The sequence below is a fragment of the Leopardus geoffroyi genome, chromosome B4, assembly GCF_018350155.1.
Source record: "Leopardus geoffroyi isolate Oge1 chromosome B4, O.geoffroyi_Oge1_pat1.0, whole genome shotgun sequence".
NCBI lineage: Eukaryota > Metazoa > Chordata > Mammalia > Carnivora > Felidae > Leopardus > Leopardus geoffroyi.
The window spans coordinates 113,654,651-113,677,463 of NC_059341.1; the positions used below are offsets into that span (position 1 = coordinate 113,654,651).

The following is a 22,813-nucleotide window of genomic DNA, read 5'->3' on the forward strand; positions in this document are numbered from 1 at the left end:
GGCCATTTAATACATTTTTTAAAAGTCTACCACTTGGGGCACCTGGGTGGCTCAGTTGATTAAGCATCTACCCTTAATTTTAGCTCAGGTCATGATCTCATGGTTCTTGAGTTTGAGCCCCACATCAGTCTCTGTGCTGGCAGCACGGAGCCTTCTTGGGATTCTCTGTCACCCTCTCTCTCTGCCTCTCTCTCTCTCTCTCAAAAACAAATAAATAAACATTAAAAAAACAAAGGTTTACCACTAGTATATCCATCATATGATGATTCCTCTGTTCAGATATTTTCATCTCCATTATTTTTCTGCCTATGTGAGTAATGCAGGTAATCTCTAGATGCTTATAATAGTTTCTGTAGAATTTGATAGCAATCTAATCCCCCTTGTAGTGAATATACAATTCAAAAAAGAAATAATCACCACTAATATAATATCAGACCCACATGAATAAGGACCATATTCGTCTTCCTCATTCCTTTCTTCCCAGGGCTTACAACATTGTGGGGTCTCAATGTATTTGCTGAATGAATACATGAATCCAGTGGAATTATCCTGTAGCCTTTTTAAAGTCTTCTACACACTTTTGTGGGGAGGGGGTTAAATGGCTATATAATACGTCAGCACTGAAAAAGCTATCTTGAAGTGTTTGATTTTCAGTTGTTAGTATTGAACATGTTTTATGTTTTCCTGGGTTCTAGTTTGTAGTTTATTCCAACTATAGAAGTTACTGGCAAATTTCCCTGCAATATATTGCTAGAAAGCATGTTCTGAATAAATATAGAGGGTCGAAAAGAAGTACCCTACTACACTATGGAGTTTCTCCTGTAAGGAAATACTCCATACCCCATGGTAAAGTCATTCTGTGGGGATTTTTTTTCTTTATTTTTCCTTATAATAAATGAACCGAGAGAGAGAGAGAGATACAAATCACTGTCATGTCAACTACATTCATTCCCCTTTGGTCCATCTGCTGGGGCCTCAAACTTTCTGGAGATTTATCTTTTGAGTGTATTGCTCTTGGAATTCCCAGGCCACATTTTTCCCGAAACATGATAAATCAAAGTGTATACAGTGTTGGGCTAAAGTTATATGTCTCGTGATTATATTGGATATTTACACCATATCTTGGCTGTAAAGATTGCTTTTGAAACGTTCTAAAGAATATAAATAGCTAGATTACAGAATGCCAAATGTAAAGCCAAAACTAAGACCTAGAGATTAAGGGAGTAGTTTGGTACTTGAAAGATAATTTTTTGTTCTAAAACTTTACTTGTTTTACTTCTGATAACTCTACATACTTTAAAATTTAGTAATGTTCAAACACCGTTATCTGGGCTAAGCCAAGAGTAAAGACATCACCCACGTCTTAATATCTAGTATTTCTTGAAAGCAAATCACTGAATTAAAATGAGCCTTCACTTTGGAATCATAGGACAGTGATTTGTTCAAAATTTTATTTCAAAGAAGGGGGACCATGAAGCTCAGAAAGATTTTTCAAAACGTGATTTGTCCAAGACTGTGCAAGTGATGGAGCCCCTACTTTAAAAAAGGGAAGAAAACAGTCTCCTAACTTCAAGGCTACTTCTTTCTATGCTATTCGGCTTCCTTTGCTTCTCCATAGGTGGCACTGTCTCTCACATTTGGAACTGCGGGGATTCAAAATGAAAATGTTTTAACTCTCAAGGAAGCCCATTCCTGTGAACACAACAGGGTAGGGGATATGTTAACTAACTATTTGAAACAAACAGTAACAAAAAAATAGAACATAAAACAAGGTAAGGAAAGAGAGCCTCCTGCACCTACTCACCCAAATCAGAACACTGCACAACTCGAAGGTGGCACTGACAGCGGAAAGGACACACTGGTCCCAGAGGCTCTAATTCAGAATCAACAGGAGCGTGCTCTTCTGGGCCTATCCCAGAAGCCTCATCTTCTAGCATAAAGTCAAATAAGCCTCTCTGTTGGAACGGCCCAGCCCAGGAAACTTGTGCAAGCAGGAGGAAGATGATAGTTGCCTTCATGATTTATCTCATGTATTTTCACTGCCAAGGAACCTGTGAAACAAACGAAAGGTTTAGAGGAGTAGCACTGCCTGGTTACGGTGTTATCTCTGATATGACACCCCACAGTAGAGTGAGTGTAAAGCATAAAAAAAAACATATTTCATTTATTGTTAGGAAGCCGAATATTGAAATGTATTTGAAAGGTACATAATAGACTACCTGGCACAGCTATTTACTTATGTAAAGAAATGTGAATGTTCTTGAAATCTGCTTGCTTGAATTTGGAGTCTGAATTAAGGCAATATATATTCACATCATTTGCAAAATCTTTAAGATGATAGATCACGTTGGAATTTTCAATGCTCATTCAACATAAGCCATGCTACGGTCAAATAAAATTTCATCTATACACATGAGAGATCTCCAATTCCTGTGTCTGGAAGCCAATCTCCTCTCTCCATCCCACTGTATTTATCTTGGTCCAGACCTTTCTCATCACTCCCTGAACTTTCACAAGAGCTTCCAAACTGGTCTCGGCCTTGGCCTTGAAGATTTCCTCTACTCCAGGCCATCTTCAACTCTGCTGCCCAAGTCATGTTCAGAAAATCAGATTTCATTGTACTTCTATTCTACTGAAAACTCCTTGTTGACTTCTCAAGGCTTGCCCATCAGGTCCACATGCCCTTTGCTGCAAGTGAGACCATTCACAATTTGGTGCCGATGTTTCAAGCCCTGTTTCTCTCCATTTCCTCTCCACTCCGACCCCCACCACAGCCCTGACACTCAAAGCTAATTGCCCTTTAAAATACCTACCTTGGGAGAGAGTTGTAAAGATTGAATGAGATAATGGACTTCCCTTGTGTATTCCCTGGCTCATCCACACAGGATGCTGCTTCCTCCCTCTTCTGTGTCCCAAAGCACGTTGCTCTTACCTCTTTTAAAGAACTTATCACATTATACTGTAATTTGTTTGGCGTGCTTGGTCTGTCCCCCCCCAGCTAGAAGATGCACTCCTTCAGGGCGTGTCTTATTATTCTTTGTTCTGTACCCAGGCCTTGCACAATATTTTGCACAAAAATGACTCAATTGACCATCAATTTATTAACAATACACGTTATTCGGTTTGTTCCAAGCAACCAGTCTGATTTTTTAAAACACAAAGTTATATTTTTTTCAATAGCAAATTTCTAGCATGAGGAAGGTAACCAATCCAAAACTTAAATTTGGTATAAGCACAGTTTACTTTTCAAAATAAATCTATTGACCAGTTTCTCAAACTGATCATTTTTTTAAAAAAAACAAATAAACATCTATGGAAAATCCTACTGATTTTTATATGACTCCCATGTTACCTGGTTTTTTGTAAAGAAACAAAAGTACAGTTTTGACAAATCCATGTACTTCTCCATTCATTCAATAAGCCCTTTAGATTTATATATCTGTTGTTGAATTTGTTGTTTTGTTAGCTGAAGTGAACTAAATAAATCTTAATTGACAAAAAGTAGTTGATCATATGGAGAATAAGCAGTCTATTTTTGAGCTGATATATTTTAAAACACCACTGGAAATGTTCTAAGGATTCCAAAAACACATTGTAGATACTATCTTTAGTTTTGCCACATCTACGTTGAATTGTACACTTACAAGGAACATATTAAAGCTGCAAATTCATAACTAGACTTAAAGAATGATTTTTTCATCAGCAGCCAATGGTAGCATATGCAAAAAAAAAAAAAAAAAAGAAAAAAGAAAGAAAGAAAGAAAGAAGAAAGAAACCCAAAAAACAAACAACAACAACAAAATAAGCAACTTTGTATGCCCTGACCTTAAGGTATCTATGTATCTTCTGGAAATTCTTGGCTAGGTCCACTAGAGAGGGAAAAACAGTTTTTGGATTTCTTACACTTTTGTTCTTAGTTTCTACTTATTACTGAGGTGTGTATAAGGCAGCACATATACAGAACGGGTCGTGGCTTTTCATTTAAAAAATACCACAAAGTTTATTATTCACGCTGCCCCTTTAAATTTGGTATCAGGTTTTCTCTAGGAGTATGTTCCCACTCATTTACTGCATAGCCTTTTTACGGAGACCCTATTGTTTTGGCAGTGTTTCCTTGGACTGGATCTCAGGGAGTGGTTTTTGGTCTGTTTCACATTAAAATGCAATGTTTACGGTTTACCACAGTTTGCTAGCCTTGCATATTTAATATCTTACAATTTTAGGAGAAAAATGAAGCAAAGTAATTGCAGATTTAATAAATAGCAATGCGAATTAACGCAGATGTTGCCTTTTGATCTTTTCTCCAGAGCAGAGAACGCCTGGTTGTTTCACTAACTCAAAAAAAGAAATGTTGAACATGAGCTCAGAGGAATATTATCATTTATATGTGTTTCCTCTTGTTAAAATGGTGCAAATTCTCTGCACAATATTTTTCTTGGTTAAAGCTGAACACAAACAGGAAGTTTATAGCTTTCATTACTTATATCACTTTGATGTGTGTGCGTGTGCGTGTGCATGTGTGTGTGTGTGTGTGTGTGTGTGTGTGTGTGTGTGCATTTTAACCCTGAATGTCCTGGAGAAGAATATGTCAAGAAACTTTATACAAATTTCCCCAGGAGATTATTTCTTTAAATTATTGTCATCATACTTGAAGATGCAGCATCTTAAAACAATTAGTGGGGGCTATTGATATTAATAATTTTTAATCATTTTTCCTTCCTTAGTGTATAAGAAAAATAAACACAAAATAGCAGTTGCCCTGTGGAAACCAGAAGATTATTTACTGACATATTATATTTCCCAAGTTTCTTTGAAATTGTTTTAAACATTCTCAATGACTCCTTCCTACCTGCTAATTGTTAGGTATAATGTCACTACTGCACTAAAGCTACTTGCCCCACTTTCTAAGTGTTTCATCAAAAATAATAATTTCTGTCTCCTTAAACTACTTCAGCCCATTAAATTCACTATGTAATTCAGATCACCATTTGTAGGATGTCATTTATGCCTTCGGTGTGACTTTCAAAATCCAAATTTAACCCTCAGGAGATTAGTAAAACTATAACTACAGACAAAAATAAAAATCCCCCAGCACTAGGTGAATGGAAAACCCCAATAATAACAGAAATGATTTAAAAATAGACAATAAAAAAGGCATTTATCCACAAATAAGGGCTGCTATAGGAGGCATTTGGTTCTTTTTCTGGTCAAAATAGCAATAGGAAAAGCAAAACCACAGGAATTTATGTCACTGGGAGCCCACTTAACCAGTGGTCATCTGTGGTACCCTCTTTTGAAATTAGCAAGAAAAATAACCTACACCCTAGTGATGTATCTTACAATACAATTTCATTTGCATTGAGAATACTGACTGGGTCTTATCTTTCCCTGTAAGGAATTATGTAGCTAACTGTGAGATTTTCTTTAATACACAGCATAATATTTGCAATATTTATTTTCACCTCTGTGATGATAATTTCTGTTCTTTTCTAGGTTGTAGAAATATACATTTAACTTCTGCAGCTCATCACCAGAGTTCACATCACTGAGGTTTTAAAAGTTCTGAACATATGCAAGAATTCAGGAGGGGACTAAATCCTTAAATACATACATATAACCCAACTACAAATTCGATGCTGATCTAGAATACTTTTTTATAAATACTTTCTAAAGAGGTAAAACATTTCATTAGTACAAATACAAAATATATCAATATAGATACTCATGGTGTTAGGTTACAGTTTTTTTTAATAAACATCTTTGCAAGAACAGAAAGAACTAAAACAATGCATTCAACCATTTTACCAAATATTTAACTTCTGTCTTCAAGCAATACTTGTTTAAAATGCTGCATAAAGATTATCAAAAGTTTAGCACGATTTTTTTTTCTCTCCTTTTTCTCACCAAACAATTCCTTTTTGCTCTCAACTTGATCGAAGTTTTATTAGTCTGTAGCAGAGTTCAGGACAATTATTGAAAACCATACCTTTTAATCCGGGGATTTGCCACAGGAGCCCTCAAAGCTGAGATGTAATTACACTAAATATTCAGCCCCAGCAAAAGAGTTTGCAGGTGTGGAAAGGAGGAGGGGGTAGGTGCTGCTCTGTGACTGTCACTAGGTTGAAAACCTCCTGCTTCTACTCCATAGCACGGTTAAAAAATAAGGTTTCCCTCAATGAACACAATCCGGCTGACACCCACATTAGATCATATGGTAATGATATGTCTCTTGTATTGCAGCCAGAAAGTTTATCGACCTTTTTTCTCCCCATTTGCTTTATTCCTTTTGCATCTGCTTAAGATTCTAAACTGCTTATGTGGTAGAGAGGGGCAACTTGATTTGAAATTTGTTTATTGTGTGGATTCATTTCCCTAAAACATTGTAGCTAAAGGGTTTGCTTCCCCACCCCCAACCTCACTGCACTAGCCACCCTTTCTAGTCTTGTTTATAAGAAGCATTTATACTTCCAAAATGACAGTTTTTCTTGCTATCAGGATGTGTAAATCCAGCAAATGGAATGAAATTAATCTTGTAGTTATTTTAAATGTGGTCTGCAGAAATAAATGAGTAGATTTATGTGAAAATTTTCATTCAGATTCTTACTTGCCTTGGGCTGTTTGCGCAAATTCAAGTACTCAGCTGTGGAGTTTTCCTGTGTATTTTGAACATATTTCTAGTGTCCTGGAAAAAAGTCATGATTTTTTATGAAAAGAATATCACGTTATTATTATTTCCTTACTCATAGTTTATAATCTCTCTTGTTGTTTACCAGCCTTTAGGTTTCTTTTTATTTTTCTAAATAAAACACATAGATGCCAGAAATGGGTTTCATTTTAATTTAGCCTGTATATGAAAATTTTGATTTTCATGGACCACACTTTTATATAATCCAGAATTTTGAAAAGGCAACAGAGTCTATGGCTCTTTTCAAATTTCAGTAAATAGCAAAAAGGAAATGTAAACACAAGGAAAGATATTTATTTAGCCACTGGAAAGCTTTTTTGAGTTTTTCTTAATTCCCTTGCTGGATGCTCTTTAATTCTTTTCCTCTGTGTCTCTATGTTTTGACTTGTATCTTTATGCCATGGCCCCTAGGCTGTTACCAGGTGGAAACTTGAAATCCACATCTGTGAAACATGAGAGGTTAACCCTCCCCTCCTCCACCTTCCCCTCCCCTCCTCTAGCCATCCAACTACACAATTCTACAGTAAATACTTCTGCCTTAATGAAACTTGAAGGAATTAAATTCCTGAGTGGATATCTAAAGGAGGGGAGGGGTGCTGTCACATGATATTTTTCCTTGTTTCCCAAGACCAGCCTCCCTTAATTTTACAACTCCCTGCCCAACACCTCCTCTCTTTGACATCTAATAACCACATACCCAGTTATTTGGATCATTTAAAAAAAAAAGCCAAGAATTATTTTCCCTGGACATTGGTGCAAAGTCCCCTTATGATCCCCTTATGTGGAATCAATTACATTTTCCTCTTGAACTCCTCTTGTATCTATTTCTTTCATATGACAGGTAATCCCTTCTTCTTTGTATTGTAGCTTTTTATGTATGTGTCTTACCCCAAGGGAGGGAGCACATCATTTTCTTTTGTAGAGTGCTGGCACCCAAGCACAGTCATGGTATACAGTAAATTCTCAAGAAACACTTGGTCAATGACCACATAAAGTCAGTCAGACCTTTGGCTATGGATTCCACCATGATTATTGTTTTGCCCAGTCCTGGTTTGCTCCTTATCAAAACTCAACCCTACCACAGAGTATATAATGAATAATGGCAATAATTGTTGCTGAAGAGAGAGAAAGGGGTGGGAGGATAAGGATATTAAGAAGAAGTAGGAAAGGCAATGAAAAAGACAACACATTATCTCGATATGTAGATACTTTCATAAAGCAGAGACATTTTGGTTATGGTTCACATCTGGGTTCTTTCTTCTGTTGGTAAGTGTATGAATTCAGACAATATTTAACATCTGAGTCTCAGTTCCCATATCTGTATGATAGGTAAAAATTATTACCTAACTCAAATTGGAGAGAAACATTGGCAAGAAAACTAAATAAAGCAATATACATAAAGCATACAACTCAGAACATGTCCCAGCTAATTAAACTCTCCATAAATGTTAGCTTTTTTTGTTCTGATGTACGTCACAGCAATCCTTTGAGATGAGCAAGGGAAATCGTCTTTACTCTTTCCATTTTACAGATTAAAAAACAGAAGTCCAATGATCTGCCCAAGTTCACAGAGCTGGTAAGAAGCACAACAGAAACTAATACCCCATTCTTCTTGAACCTAATCTAGCTTTCCATTATTGGACTAGATTTTAAGAAAGATCAAACTCTTAAGATATGAAAAACTAATTAGCAAAATTCTTGGGCAACATGTCTTTGCAGACTAGTTTAAGATCTGTGACCAAGTTACAATTCTTTCTACGCTTTGCATTTGTGCAAGAACAAATCTTTCCTCTTTTTTTTTAAATTTCAGTAAGAACCCCACTTCTAAAACCCCAAGGATTTTACCAACATCGTCTGATTTAAAATCTGTTCTAGGGTGCCTGGGTGGCTCAGTCGGTTAAGCATCTGACTCTTGGTTTTGGCTCAGGTCATGATTTCACCATGGTGAGATTGAGCCCCACGTCAGGCTCTATGCTGACAGCATGGAGCCTGCTTTGGATTCTCCCTCTCCCTCTCTGTCCCTTGTACATTCACAAGATCTCTCTCTCTCTCTTTCTCTATGTCAGAAATATATAAATAAACATTTTAAAATATAAAATTTGTTGTTTAATTAGATGTTAAGTTGCATACTGTCACACCCACTTTTAGGTAGGAGACACTAAGACACAATAAAGTCATATGCAGTTAAGTCACAAAGATGCCACAGGGCTATCATCAGAATCCAGGTATCTTGCAATCTAGTGGGAAATGGAACACTTTTGAGGCTAGAAGTAGTGCTTGTGCAGGCAGCCGAAACTTACCCTGGCTTGGAATGCTTGGGGGTAGGGTTTACTGAAACCTTGGCTGCCTTATAATTATTTGAAATATTCAAATTCAGAGCACATACCACATCTGCTGTTAAAGACACTTAAACTATGATTTCTACTGACAACCCACTAGTTAACAGGGTAACTATATTCTACATGTTGTCAAAGTTCATTTCAAGGCTAGTCACTCTTCCTCACCAACATCAAATACAAGTGATTTAAATTGTACCTGTATATTAAAGATGTGAAACATGCCAGAATTTAGAAAGGTCTCCTTTGGACACCCTTTTATTTTCTAAGAGGTCTGGAAACAAGTGGTTATCTTCACAAACCTGATGTGACTGGTTTATTCTTAGACTGACTCTTCAAAGTCAGGTCAGGGGCTGGAATGGATTGTCTGGTGCTTTATTTTGTCACCCAGGACAGGTATTTTTTCTTTAGCCAAGAAAGAAGCCTCAGGTGAAGTTCAGGACAGCCTTGAATGCCGGGTGGCTTGAAACACAATCTGGTAGTAGAAAACTATGACCTTGGCCATCTTTCTTTCCCACAAGCCTCCACTCCCCAGACCCCTCACCATCATGTTCAGTGTACTTGTGCCTTGTATAAATAACCGAACCTCTCTGACACTCAGGTTTTTAATCTATAAAATGTAGATAAGCATAGTATTACCTACTTCATAGGTTTGCAGGGAGGTTTAAAGTAGGTTAGTACATACAGCTAAATAACTGTCTGCTTTGCCTTAGGTATAACATCTATCTGGGTTCTATGTCCTGCTGAAAGGTATTCATGGACTTCATAAAGATCCAGAGACTCTAGGTGAAGAATCTCTACTTGAGCAATGAAGCAGTAATAGGAATAAAGATGGGACATGGAAAGTTATGAATGACGATAGGGAAAAATTATGGAGATATGTAGCTCTCTTTTACCACAGGGACGTATTCAATTCCTGAATTCTCTGCCTCTTTTCTTGAACACTCAGGAGCATCTCATTTATCAATGGCAGTCAAGGGATTTTTATTGTTTTCATAAATTAAGTAGTTTGTACTGAAACAACAAGTCAACATTGATTAAATATCTGGTAGTGTGAACAAAGAACATACCTTTCTGTTACATAGGAAATTTCCCATAACTTAGCAAATAATTGATCAATCAACCAGCAAATACTGACTGAGGGATCACCATGTGAGAAAATATTAATACTAGGTGCTATGGAAGATACCAGGAAATAAAAAGGGCAACGTGAAAGGCATGACCTTAAAGAACTCACATCGGTAAGGAGATAGGACATAATCTACCTATATATATTGAATATATATTTATTTAAATATATATATTTAATAGCATTTTAGAGTTATCATACCATGAAACTGATAATGCATTATATAATTATAATTCCTAGGCAAAGTAAAGTATGATATAATAAAAAATAATGGTCTTAGAAAGGCAGAGGAGGGGTGGGGGAGAGATCATTTTACACATGGATAGTTAGGTAAGTGTTTATGGAGAACAAGGTACAATTTGAGCTGAATCCTGAAGGCCAAAAAGAATGTGAAAGAAGAGAGAGAGCTTTTTAGTCTGACAGAACAACGCTATCAAAATCTTGGCAATGGGAAGGCGAGAGACAATAAATAAATCAATGGGGCTTAAGTGGATGTTTTCTTTCAAAGAAGCCATGGGCCCTTTTGTCATCCTTGAATATTCAACAACTGCCATGGTGTCTGACATGTTGAAGTCACGCAGTAAATGAATGTCCCTGTTTATGGTCATAACTAACAGGAGCTGAAGTAAGAAATGAAGGTAGGGTTTGTGAAAAGACTTGAAAGTCTCCCATAGGGCACTCGTTTACCCATTCATTTGCTCACCAAACACACTTGGTGGTTAATATCTACCAATTAATGTGTTGTCAGCTGGATGTTATCAAAGGTATTTGGATGAGGTAGTATATATATAATACCATGATGAAAGTTTTATTTTAGCAAATAAACGCTAACAAGTTTCTGCAGGGTGGTGAAACTAGAATCAAGGAAACTAGTAAGGAAGTTCTTGCTTTAGTCTTCATGTATTAATACCTTAGTAACAAGCAGATGGACATGGTGAAAATAGGCCCACTGCCCAGGAAGCTGCTGTGATATATTAAGGATGAATGTTTGGAGCACCGGTTCTTGGTTGTGTTCTTTCAATGCATTATCTCAGGTAAGACTCATGATAACCCTATCATTCAGGCACTATTATAATCAATTCTTGTTATCAATTTTTGTAAGATTGTATTTTTAAGTGATCCCTACACCCAATGTGGGGCTGGAACTCACAACCCCAAGATCAAAAGTCACATGTTCTACTGACTGAACCACCTAGATGCCCCTCGCATAATCAATTCTAAAAGCACAGAGCTGAGGCTTGAAGAAGCCATGCCCTCCCCTCCCTGTTCTCTGCCATCCTAACCAGATGCTTTTGTCATGTAAGCAAAGACAGAGTCAACTTCTTTACAGGCATCTTTCTCTCCTGGGAGAACATTCTTTAAATGGAGAAGAGTCACAATCAAAATAAAGCTACGTAAAGCTCTGGATGTCTGCAAAACTCATAAGGAATTGACCATCTTATATGAATTCAACTTTTAGGGTACGAAAATGATTTGTAGCCTTGATGGTGACTCTAGTGTGAGAAATTAAAGAGAAATCATGCAATCTGAATTATGGGCTTAAAAAAAGGAAAGATTAATGTAGAATCTTTCCCTGCGAAGTCTCACACAGGGTAAGACTTCATGTTGAATGAAGGCTTCCCATACTGAGCGAAGGCAGAATTGTTGACATTTTACAGAGGACACCAGCTCAGGAGATGTGCATCTTGGGAGTGAGTGGAAACTACAAAAGAGAGAGATAAAAGCCAGACCTTCCAGTTTCCTGGAAGACCACCTCCTGGCCGAGCTCCTGCCTGTTTACTTACTAATTGACTGGTGCTACTGGAAACAAGGCTTGCTACCATAAACCCACTGAAGCACTCCTTTGGCAATGCTATGCTTCCTTTCCAAACAAAGGAAAATATACTAGATGAGGATGAAAGTTGAGTTCAAGCCCAAGGTAAGATTGAATCAAATAATGTGCAATGCCTGAATTGCAGAAACAAAGAACACCCTGTATTTGTAATTACTTTCAACAGAGACCACTTCATTTTTCAGGGAGGTAGCATACATCATGTGATCATTGAGTACACAGACTCTGAGGCCAGACAGACGACTCAGGTTTGATTCTCTGCTCTGCCACTGATTATCTGTGTGACCTCAGGCGGTTTCCCCATTCCTGATCACACCTTATTTCACAGCTTGATACAATGAGTCTATATTTGTAAAGAGGGTAGAACAGAACCATGGAGGAGAAGCTCTGTGAGTTTATGTCAAGTAATGAAAATGTTAGAATGGGCTGAGGACTCTAAGAGATCATTTTCTTCTTCGTCTTGTTTTTCATTCGTACTCCAGCCTGAAAGTTCTGTCCTGTTTAGTTTGGAGCACTCAAATGCAGGTCATGTCTGTGCAATGTGTATTGGCTGTGTGGCACCTATTTGGTCTGTAAATATTCTCCTTTCTATTTACCCTGTATCCTAGGAAAAGTAAATGCTCTGCCACAGAATAGAGCCCTCCAGAATTTAAGTAGGCAAACGCATGAAAAGTGTTGTCTAATGTCTGTACTGTACAATAATGACTTAGTTTAGGAACTTGTTTCTGAGATGGTTATAGTCCCTTAAGAACTATTTGATTTGATTCAAGTTGTCCCGGTAATAGCAATAATTCATTCCTTGTAATTTGCCTTGCTGAGGTTATTTCTTTAATAATTCATTAGATGAATTTTTTGATGCAGATATACATTAACATGACAAACAAAGTGAAACATGCTTTCCCATTTAAATCATATGAGAGCTTTTATATTTGGAAACAATCCTGTATTTTGAATAAATCCACTTCAAATACTTGAGGAAATATTACTCTTCACAAATGATTTATATGCTCATTTTTAATAGAATGATGTCTAAGCATATCATTTATAAAAGGATTAAATCACCAATATGAGCACTTCCTTTATAATTATGAGTCTATGGGGATAAAAAAGAAAATTGAGGCACGATCACATTTGGTGTATCGGGTTTAAATCTCTTTGGAGCTTTCTTCATCAAAAGGTTGGCTTCTCATGAAACATCTTCATTCCTGGAGGCCATTTTCAGTAACTTCCCTAGCATTACTCATGGTCTGAAACAATACGAAATCTAACCAGAAACAGAGCATTTAATTCTTCCCATAGGCCAACAACCATAGAAGTTTGTGTTATCAAAGCAGCACTTTAAATAGGTGATTTGGTAAACTTCTGAATGATAAGAACATTATGTGCCTCTCTGATGAGAGTAAAACCACATAGCAAAAGCTGCTGAGAGATTATAGGAAATACTGAGCTTTTTTTTTTTTTTTTCATGTAGTTGTGATGAGGGAGCATAAGGCAAGCTGACAGGCCGCAAACACCACCCCAAACCCCCCCACCCAGGCGGGATATGTGTGATATTCCTCAGGCACTCCTGGCTGCCCAAGAACAAAGGAAAGGGGAAAAACAAATGGCTAACTGATAGAAATCATCATCCTGCAGGACCTAAGTCTCCATCACCCTTCCGTAGTAATGTGGGAAACAAAGAAGGAGATGGCAGATAGAACTAAATTTCCTTATAACCTGAAGCCCATTGACAAATACTTGAGGCAGGCAGAGTAAAATGTTTCTCCAGGAACTCCTTTACTGTCTTAATGTTAATGCTTGGCTAGAGGGAAAAGCAACTTTAGCCTGGCAATAGCTAGGCTTCCACTATGGTTGAAGTCTTCTTTAGCATATGAAAATCTCACTGGAAACTTCCCCTGGACTTTACCTCCCCCAACCCCATAGTATATAACCAGTCTTTCCTCATGGTCCCTGGGCAGCTCTTTCTGCCTATGGGTCCTGTCCCTGTGTTTCAATCAAATCACCTTTTTGCACCAAAGACACCTTCAAGAATTCTTTCTTGGTTGTCGACTCTGGACCCACAAACCCCACTGTCACCCCCCCCAAAAAAAAAACCTCATCAGCTGCAGATCTTGATGGTGGCTAGCTGGAATGTTTTCATACATGGTGACACCCACATTACACTAGGAAGTATTTAGTGATGCCTTTGCAGATCTGGTGGTTTCAAAGGCTGTGTGTGTATTTGTGTGTGTGTGTGTGTGTGTGTGCGCGCGCGTGTGTGGTAAAAATATACATAACATGTTATCACTTTATATTTTAAATGTTCAATTTGGGGGCATTAAGTACATTTACAATGCATCCACCACTACTCTCCATTTCCAGAACTTTTTATCATCCCACACAGAAACTCTGTACCCACTAAACCATAACTCATTTCTTTCTCCCCTTTGTCCTCAGTAAACCCTATTTTACAATCCCCATAGATTTGTCTATTCTAGATACCTCATTTAAGTAAAATCATACAATAAATTTTTAATTTAGAAAAAAAAGCTTTCTTTTTTTTTTGTTTGCTTGTTTAAAACTATGTATATATTTAAGTGAGAAGATAGTTAATGTAAGGAAATTATCACAAGGGCTTCTTCAAAAGAAAGGGTTTCTTCTTGGAGAACATCCCTGGTCTCAACCAATAAATCCTAGTCATTGGGCCTGGGGGCTTGCTATGTTTATGTCATAGAGGAAACTGAAAGACACCTCACATTTTTAATTAAAATCATTACCAAACTGAGCATAACAATTAAAATACACAGATTGTCTATAGAAAGCAATTCACCCAGAAAGTTTTAGTGTCACCAAGTGTTTGTTTACAAGCGTTGAGGACATAATCTGAAGACCAGCTAATGCATTTGGAATGATGGTACTAACTCCTTATCACCAGGCATTTATTTTCAGTTCTCTGCTCAGTCTTGATAACCGAGCTTCAGTAAAGTATCTGTGTCTTGTCACAGCAGTTCTGTGAAACCAGGAATATAAGGCCATGTTTTGTGATTATAAAATACAGTTAGACTAACTTAGCATAGTCAAATAAACCTTGGTCTTGCTAGAAATATTTTCTACACAAGCTGGCTGTTTTGAGGAAAGTACTAAAAACACGTTTTTTCTGAAAGAATGGCATCTATTTCTGTAAAGCGCTTTCAAAATATTGAGTATGTTGAAATTAACAACTAACCACTTAAATGTTTAATTCAAACAAGAGAAATAATTTAAGCATCATATAAAGATTTTGAGGGAAAAAAAAATCAGTATTAGACCAAAGGTACCTCGGGAGATGTGAAGCTTCTTTCAGTGATCATTTAAGAGCCATAATGTAGTTCACCACAAACTTAATGTATACTAATGTATAACTTATGTATAACTTAATGTATACATACTTAATGTATACCCACATCCAGGGTATGGGTACCGGAATGAAAGCTCCACTGGGGCAGGGATATGTGCTTCTTTTGTTTACTGCTCTGTCTCTTATGCTTCAAACAGGTACGGCACATAGTGGGACAAGGTAAATAGTTGTTGAAAATTAGCCCTTAGGACCTAAGGTTCCACAAACCCCAAGGCACCCACATTCATTTCTTCCGTGTTACCTGCCCTTAAACAACTAGAAGAAGCTGTCTTTGCTGACAAAGTCCCCTTAGATTGGCAGAGGATCAAGTCAAAGTGCCACCTAAGCCAAGTACCATTTCGGAGGGGTAATTTTGAGGAGCTCAGCCCTTCCAGCTTCCCTGCCTTACTGCAGAGTTGAGACATCACCATCCCTGTTTGTTCTTCAAAGCCCCACAGATGACACCCAGGCACTCACACATAGAATAGCAAAATCACATCTGTCTAAATTTTTCTTATGTGTCTCTCCACTTCCATTTCCAAGCCCAAGCTTTTCCACACTACAACTTTCCGTTACCACTGCCATTTCCCCCATAAGTTAGTAACCCTCAAAATTCAGTCAGCTGATGACCAATAGCGTAAGTTTTTATCATCTCCTGTTTTCCTCCATGATTATGTATGTTACTTATTGATCATTCCTTATTTACTTAATGGTTATTGTTCTAAACAATAACAAAATCTAAAAAACCACATCATTGTATGGTAGTTGTATTTTCTGTTACATGCTTAAGGAAATATGAAATTATTCTAATAAAACTGTTCATCAATGGATCATCTAAAATAGCGTTGCCTGTTATCAATGGCAGAGGTTTTACTCCTTGGGAAATATTTAATAACCCCTAATCCAAGACTTTAAAAACCAAATTCCAATATTTTATATTTAATTTAATGTTAGTAATGATTAGTCCATAATAGATGTCAGGCATATACATTTGGGAGCTTCCCACCTAAGGCTGCTTTAGTTTGTTGGAATCAGGTGGGAAATATATCCTTAGTTCTTCATGTTTCTGAAATGGCACAGAGACTCCCAATAGCAGCAGTGTAAGGGCTACGATAATCTTATTTTCTATGTGTTAAAACTACTCTAAATGGGTCCCGGGCTGATCAGCCACTCTGCTTTTACTGGGTGAAGTTATTGGAGCAGGTGTCAGTAGTCTAAGTCTCAAGGATCTTCTAATACCCTATAAATCCCACATTAGATCTTTCCTAACCGATTCCCTTAATTAATGCCTAATCCTGTGTCCAGTCTGTCCCCTCAGGATTTTCCTTGACACTTGGGACGCTTATGTGTGCCTATAGTCAGAGATATCTCAGGTCAGGTTCACCAGGAAGCAGATTCTGAGCCAAAGCTTTCTTTCCAGAGGTTGACTGGAGAAAGCTCTCAGAAATAACCCTTGTAAGGCAGAGAGGAAGCAGGATGAGACATATGGAGCATTGGTACTGCGTTGCAGTGACAACCTCAGCCTCAGCTGGTCAGGCAGGAAGCTCTGAAGCTGAAAGGACTTGAGACTTAACTTGAATTCCTTTGGCAAGGCAGCTGAACTTCCGCTCCCCAACATCGGCCAGAGGAATCATCCCTGGGAAGGGGCTAAACATTAGGCAAGGTAGCTCCCTTCACCAATGGGACCCTGCTGTGAACTGTCAGTCTTCAAAAATTCTGGCAGCTAGAAGGTGAGTGTCTCAATCTCTGCTGAGGAGATCTGGGCGATGGTCTGTGGCCCATGACAGCAGGCACAAGGGCTTCCAGCCCTATCATGTAGGGAAAAACAAGCTATGTTTTCACATGAATCAAGCTCACATGGGGCACCTTTGTGGCTCAGTCAGTTAAGTGTCCATCTTTGGCTCAGGTCATGATCTCACGGCTCATGGGTTTGAGCCCGACGTCAGGCCTTGTGCCAACAGTGTGGAGCCTGCTTGGAATTCTTTCTCTCTCCTTATCTCTCTGCCCCTTCCTCATTCTCTCTCCCAAAGTAAATAACTAAATTCAAAAAAAAAAAAAAGAGAGAGAGTTCATAGTATTTTCCATTCCTTTGAAAAGGTCTTTGTAATTGTTTATCTCGCTATACTATGAGTTGGTTAAATGTAGGGGCCATGTCTTTTCAACTTCATCATTCCTGATGTATCAGTCATATGGTTGCTCCATAATTGTTAAATCATCGAAACTAAACCACTAGACATTTGGCACAAGTCCCTAAACAAAATACAATGGATTAATAGTATATAAAAGTCATGAAATGGGCTAATAGACTCATACGTAACTGTTTATATATTGTTGAGAGGCTAGAAATGCTAAGTGGACTATATTTTTGATTTTGTTATAAAGTGTGATGAATTATAACTTAATCTAGGGGTTTTCAAACATGCTACCATGTGAAGGTTGAGGAAAGTGGTGGCTGATTCTCCCCCAAACCCCTTTGCAACCAGGGCAATACTGACATTTTATGTTCACGTGATCCCATCCCTAAGAAAAAGGCCCATAAAAATCTAACAGTGTCCAACAGTCATTTCCTAGGACATCTGTGAAGAAAACGTGGTGTCTCGGTCCGTACCGGCCATTACAATAGAATACCAGACACTGTGTGGCTTACAAACAAGGTATTTTTTTCTCACAGTTCTGGAGGCTGGGAAGTCCAGGAACAGGCGTTGGCAGATTCCGTGTTTGGTGAGCTCCTGCTTCCTGGTTCAGAGACCATCGTCTTTTTGCTATAATCTCACACGGCACCTTCGCTCGGGCCTCTTTTATAGGAGCGTGAATCCCACTCATGAGGGCCCAACCCTCATGACATAACTACCTCTCAAAGTCCCTGCCTCCAAATACCTTCACACTGAGGATCAGATTTCAATATATGAATTTGGGGGGAATACAAACATTGAGTTTATAACACACTGTACTCCAATTTCTCATATTTACAAATAGCTCTAAAGCCAGATCATTACAGGCATATAAAAATTAGAGGTACCATGTCATTTTTTAAAACTTTGGCTCTTCATAAGATAAATTTTTTAATGTTTATTTATTTATTTTGAGAGAGAGCAAGAGAGAACAGGGGATGGGCAGAGAGAGAGAGAGAGAGAGAATCCCAGGTAAGCTCCATGCTATCAGCACAGAGCCTGACACAGGGATCAATCTCATGAATCGTGAGATCATGACCTGAGCTGAAATCAAGAGTCTGATGCTTAACCAACTGAGCCACCCAGGCACCCCTATAAGATTAATTTTTTTGAATTTTGTCTAGTTTTTAAGATGAAATTGGCTACAGATCTTTCTTCTTTTGTAACATATGCACTTATTGCTATAAATTCCTTCTTACCACCGTTTTTATGGTATTCCACAAATTTTGATAATTTGTATTCTCATTTTCATTTGCTTCAAATGAAACTTTCTCTTCTTTGACCCAAACACTCGTCTTCTTACACCCAAAAGTTATTTAAAAGTATCTTGTCTAATTTCAAACATTTGGGGTTTTGACCACTATCTCTTATTTCCACGGAGTTTGAGAACATACCTTGTATGTTTTCTAATCTATTAACTTGGTTAAGGCATATTTTATGTCCCAGCATGTGTTCAATCCTGATGACTGTTCTGTGCAAGCGGGCGAAGGATGTGTCCTCTGCTGTCATTGGTTGGAGCATTCCATAAATATCAGTTAGATCAAGTTGATTGATAGTGATATCCAGGTTATATATATTCCAATTTTCTGCTTGATCTATTACTTACTGAAAGAGTAGTGTTGAAGGCATCAACTTTAGTGGTGAATTTGTTCATACCTGCCTTCAATGTTATCAGCTTTTGTCTAACTTGACTTGGCACTTTGTTGTTAGGTACGTACACATTTAAGATAAATTAAAATTTACTTCTTTATCATGATGTGATGCTCATTTATCCATTGTAAGTTTCCTTGCTCTGAAGTATGTTTTGTTTGGAATTAATACAACTTCTTTAGTTTTATTTTGCTTATTGTTAGCGTATTTTGCTCTATCCCTTTTAACCAATCTGAGACTTTGTTTTTAAAGTTGGTTTCTGTGAGACAATGTGAAGTTGGGCCTTGCTTTTTTATCCATTCTGACAGTTTCTGAATTTTAATTGGTGTTTTGACCATTCACATGGAGAACTATTCTTGACCTAGTTTGGTTAATATCTAACATGTTTGTAACTTTGTTCTATTTGCCGAACTTGTTCCTTCTTTCTTTTTTCCCTTTTTCTGCTTTGTCTGTTTTTTTAAATACATTTATTTACTTTATTTATTTATTTATCTATTTATTTATTTATTTAGTAAGTGGGGGAAGGACAAAGAGAGGGAGAGAGAGATTCCCAAGCAGGCCATGCACTTATAGTGCAGAGCCCTACGTGGGGCTCAAACTCACAAACTGTCAGGTCACGACCTGAGCTGAAACCACCAGCGTCAGATGCTTAACTGACTGAGCCACTCGGGCACCCAGCTATTATGACTTTATAAAAGTTATATTTTATATAAAATAAGAATAAAAAATAAAATATTTTTATTTTGTCTGTCTTTATTTTTTCCTCTGACAGCCTTCTTTAGGTAGATCCAAGTTTGTGGCTTATATCATTTTCCTTCTGCCTAAAGAAATCTTTTGACATATTTTTGTGTGTGCATACAGGTATGCTGGCAATAAATTTCTTCAGTTTTTGTCTAAGGAAGTTTTTATTTATCTTTCACTTTGAAGGATAATTTTTCCAGATATAGAATTCCTGGCTGGTACTTATTTCTTTCCTTTCAACATTTTCAATTCATCCCACCTTGTTCTTCCTTACATGATTTCTTATAAAAAGAAGTCCACTATATACTTGTTCCTCTATAGATAAGTACATTTGTTCCCCTCTGGGGAAATTTTTTTGTCTCTCTCTTTTGGGGAGGTGGGAGAGAGGTTCTAAATACAAATTGCCTTGATGTTGTGTTCTGGTGTGGATCCTGCTTAGTGTTTTCTGACCTTCCTGGATCTGTGGTTTGGCATCTATTATAAATTTTGGAAGACTTTCAGCCATTATAACATCAACGTTTTCTTTCTTTTTCTGCTATTACAATTATGAGTATGTTATATCCTTTGACATTATTCTACAGTTTGGGGATGTTCTGGGTTTTGTTTCGTTTTGTTTTGTTGTTTTGTTTTTTCTCATTGTCTCTTTCTCTTCAAATGCCAGTTTGTGAAGTTTCTATTGATCTGTCTTCAAGCTCACTGATTCTTTCTTCAGACATGTCTTATATCTAATTTACTAATGCACGTGTCACGGGCATTCTTTGTATCTGTTATGAATTTGGGATTTCTAGCATTTCTTTTGTAATTTTCCTCTGGGTTTCCATCTCTCTACTGTTGCCCAACTGTTCTTTCATGTTGTCTATTTTTTCCATTAGAACTGCCACACAGTATCAAAGTTTTTAAAAATCCCCTGCGAATATGCCAACATCTACGTTATACGTTAACATATACGTTAGGATTACTTTGTTTCTTATTTTTCCTTGCTTTTTAGCTTGCCTTAGAATTTTTTGTTGAGAGCCAAGCATGTTGTATTAGGTGAGAACTGAGGTCAATAGGCCTGTAGCATGAGGATGTGCATTAATATGTTTAGGAATTGGACTGTGTATTTTTTGTGGCTTTAAGTGACAAAAGTTTCAAAATCTTCTAATGCCCTTGTCTCCTCACTTGCCTTTGAATTTTCCTAAGTACCCTTCCTCAGAGGGAGTGCCATGAAGCTCTTTTTACAATAATCTACTGTTATTATAATGGAGCTCATTATTTGTTTAAGTTTATTTATTTGTTTTGGAGAGAGAGACAGAGAGAGAGCGAGAGATAGGCAAAGAGAGAGGGAGAAAGAAAATCCCAAGCAGGATCTGCATTGTTAGCACAGAGCCCTACGTGGGCTTGATCTCAGGAACTACGAGATCATGACCTGAGTTGAAATCAAGAATTGGTTGCTTAACGAATTGAGCTACCCAAGCATCCCAATAATGGAGCTTACTGTGTTATGAAAAGGAAGGGGGAGGCATTCAATAGTCTCACAATGAAATCTTAGTTTTTAGTGTGCCTATATGTCTGGGCTGTGACCTTCACATCTGTCCCCTGGTATAGCCTCATCCCCCACCAACCCCAAACTTGCTTTGGTACAACATGAAGGCTGGACAAGCTGGAGTGGTAGGAACCCCCTTCCCCCAACTGGGATAAGGCTCCGGTCAAGCCTTTTCCCTGAAATAGATCTTTGTTACAGGGAACATTCCAGGAACATTACATAGGATTTACTCATCTTCTCCCATTCCAAAATCACAAGAAGATCTTCCTCAGATCTTCAGCTTGAGAACCTGATGGAGTTTCCAGAGGCAAAAATCCTGAAAATGTAAGGTCGCCTTAACATTGAAGACCAAGGAGTTTCTCACTGTCGTGGTAGTACACATTCAGCCTTCAGTGACTGCTCAAAAGTGCCACTTATGTGTTTGTGTCAGTTTATGGCTACAGTGGCTTCTGCTCCACTTAAGCACATTCCGGCTGTGACTGTGAATTCACCTGTTTAGCCAGATTTCAGTATAGTATTTTGCCCTGCAACCTCCATTTTCTTATGAGTCCAAGAAGGTCACTGATGCTCAGTTTGTTCAGCTTTTTCTTACTGTAACAGGAGTTACTTCCAAGATTCTTATACATTGTTGCTGAAACTGGAAATGTCTTAGTTCTTTTAAGTCAGTGAGCTTTATCCTTCTTTCTGGCTTCCAAAGTTCTATTGCCACAGTCTTATTTTCTCTTTTTACCATCCTTTTTGATATATTTTTTAAGACTTTTTGAGGTGCCTGGGTGGTTCAGTCAGTTGAGCGTCTGACTTTGGCTCAGGTCATGATCTCGCAGTTCAAGCCTTACATTGGGCTCGCTGCTGTCAGCACAAAGCCTGCTTCAGATCCTCTGTCCTCCTTTCTCTCTCCCCCTCCCCCACTTGCACAAGCACGCGCACGTGCACGCTCTGTCTCTCAAAAATAAACTTTTTTTAAAAAAGTCTCTTTTTATTGATATCTTAATGGGATTTGGTAAAGAAATAGAAGTTGATGAAATTGTTCAATTTTCCACCAGCTATTTAAACTTTACCATTATATTCCCTTAGAACTCTATAAGACATAATTTCCTCAGCTAGGTTCATATCTATGTTGGTTCCTAGAATCGTTTTTCTTTGTTCATTTTTCTTTTTTATCTGCAAGGTCAAAACAGTTCTTGGTAAACAGTAGGCACTTCAAGAATGTTTGCTAAATAAATGGATGGATGAATGAGTGATTGCATAGGTGAATGGTCACCTAGTTTATGGGAGTTGTAGTTATGCCAGGAACAGTCCTCTCTTCAAACCACAGCATCAATGGCCTACTTGTGCTAGAAGTTCTTTTGGAGTTTTCAGATGTCAGTCTGGAATCCTTTTCACATTTCTG

The 22,813-nt window shown here is 37.8% G+C and overlaps 1 protein-coding gene across 2 annotated transcripts in view; it reads right to left on the reverse strand.

Moving 5' to 3' along the window:
• The window catches only part of DCN (decorin), a 43,643-nt gene extending 37,238 nt beyond the window's left edge, over window positions 1-6,405 (reverse strand). The window contains exons 1-2 of one of the 2 annotated variants that reach the window (XM_045467070.1): window positions 5,987-6,405; window positions 1,805-2,051 (exon numbers count right to left, since the gene is read on the reverse strand). In XM_045467070.1, coding sequence (XP_045323026.1) covers window positions 1,805-2,018 — 214 coding nt within the window. In that variant the 5' untranslated portion in view covers window positions 2,019-2,051; window positions 5,987-6,405. Of the gene's footprint in view, window positions 1-1,804; window positions 2,052-2,813; window positions 3,069-5,986 lie in introns of those variants that run through there. The other variant, XM_045467071.1, reaches the window with a different exon arrangement.
• Window positions 6,406-22,813: the final 16,408 nt, after the last annotated feature.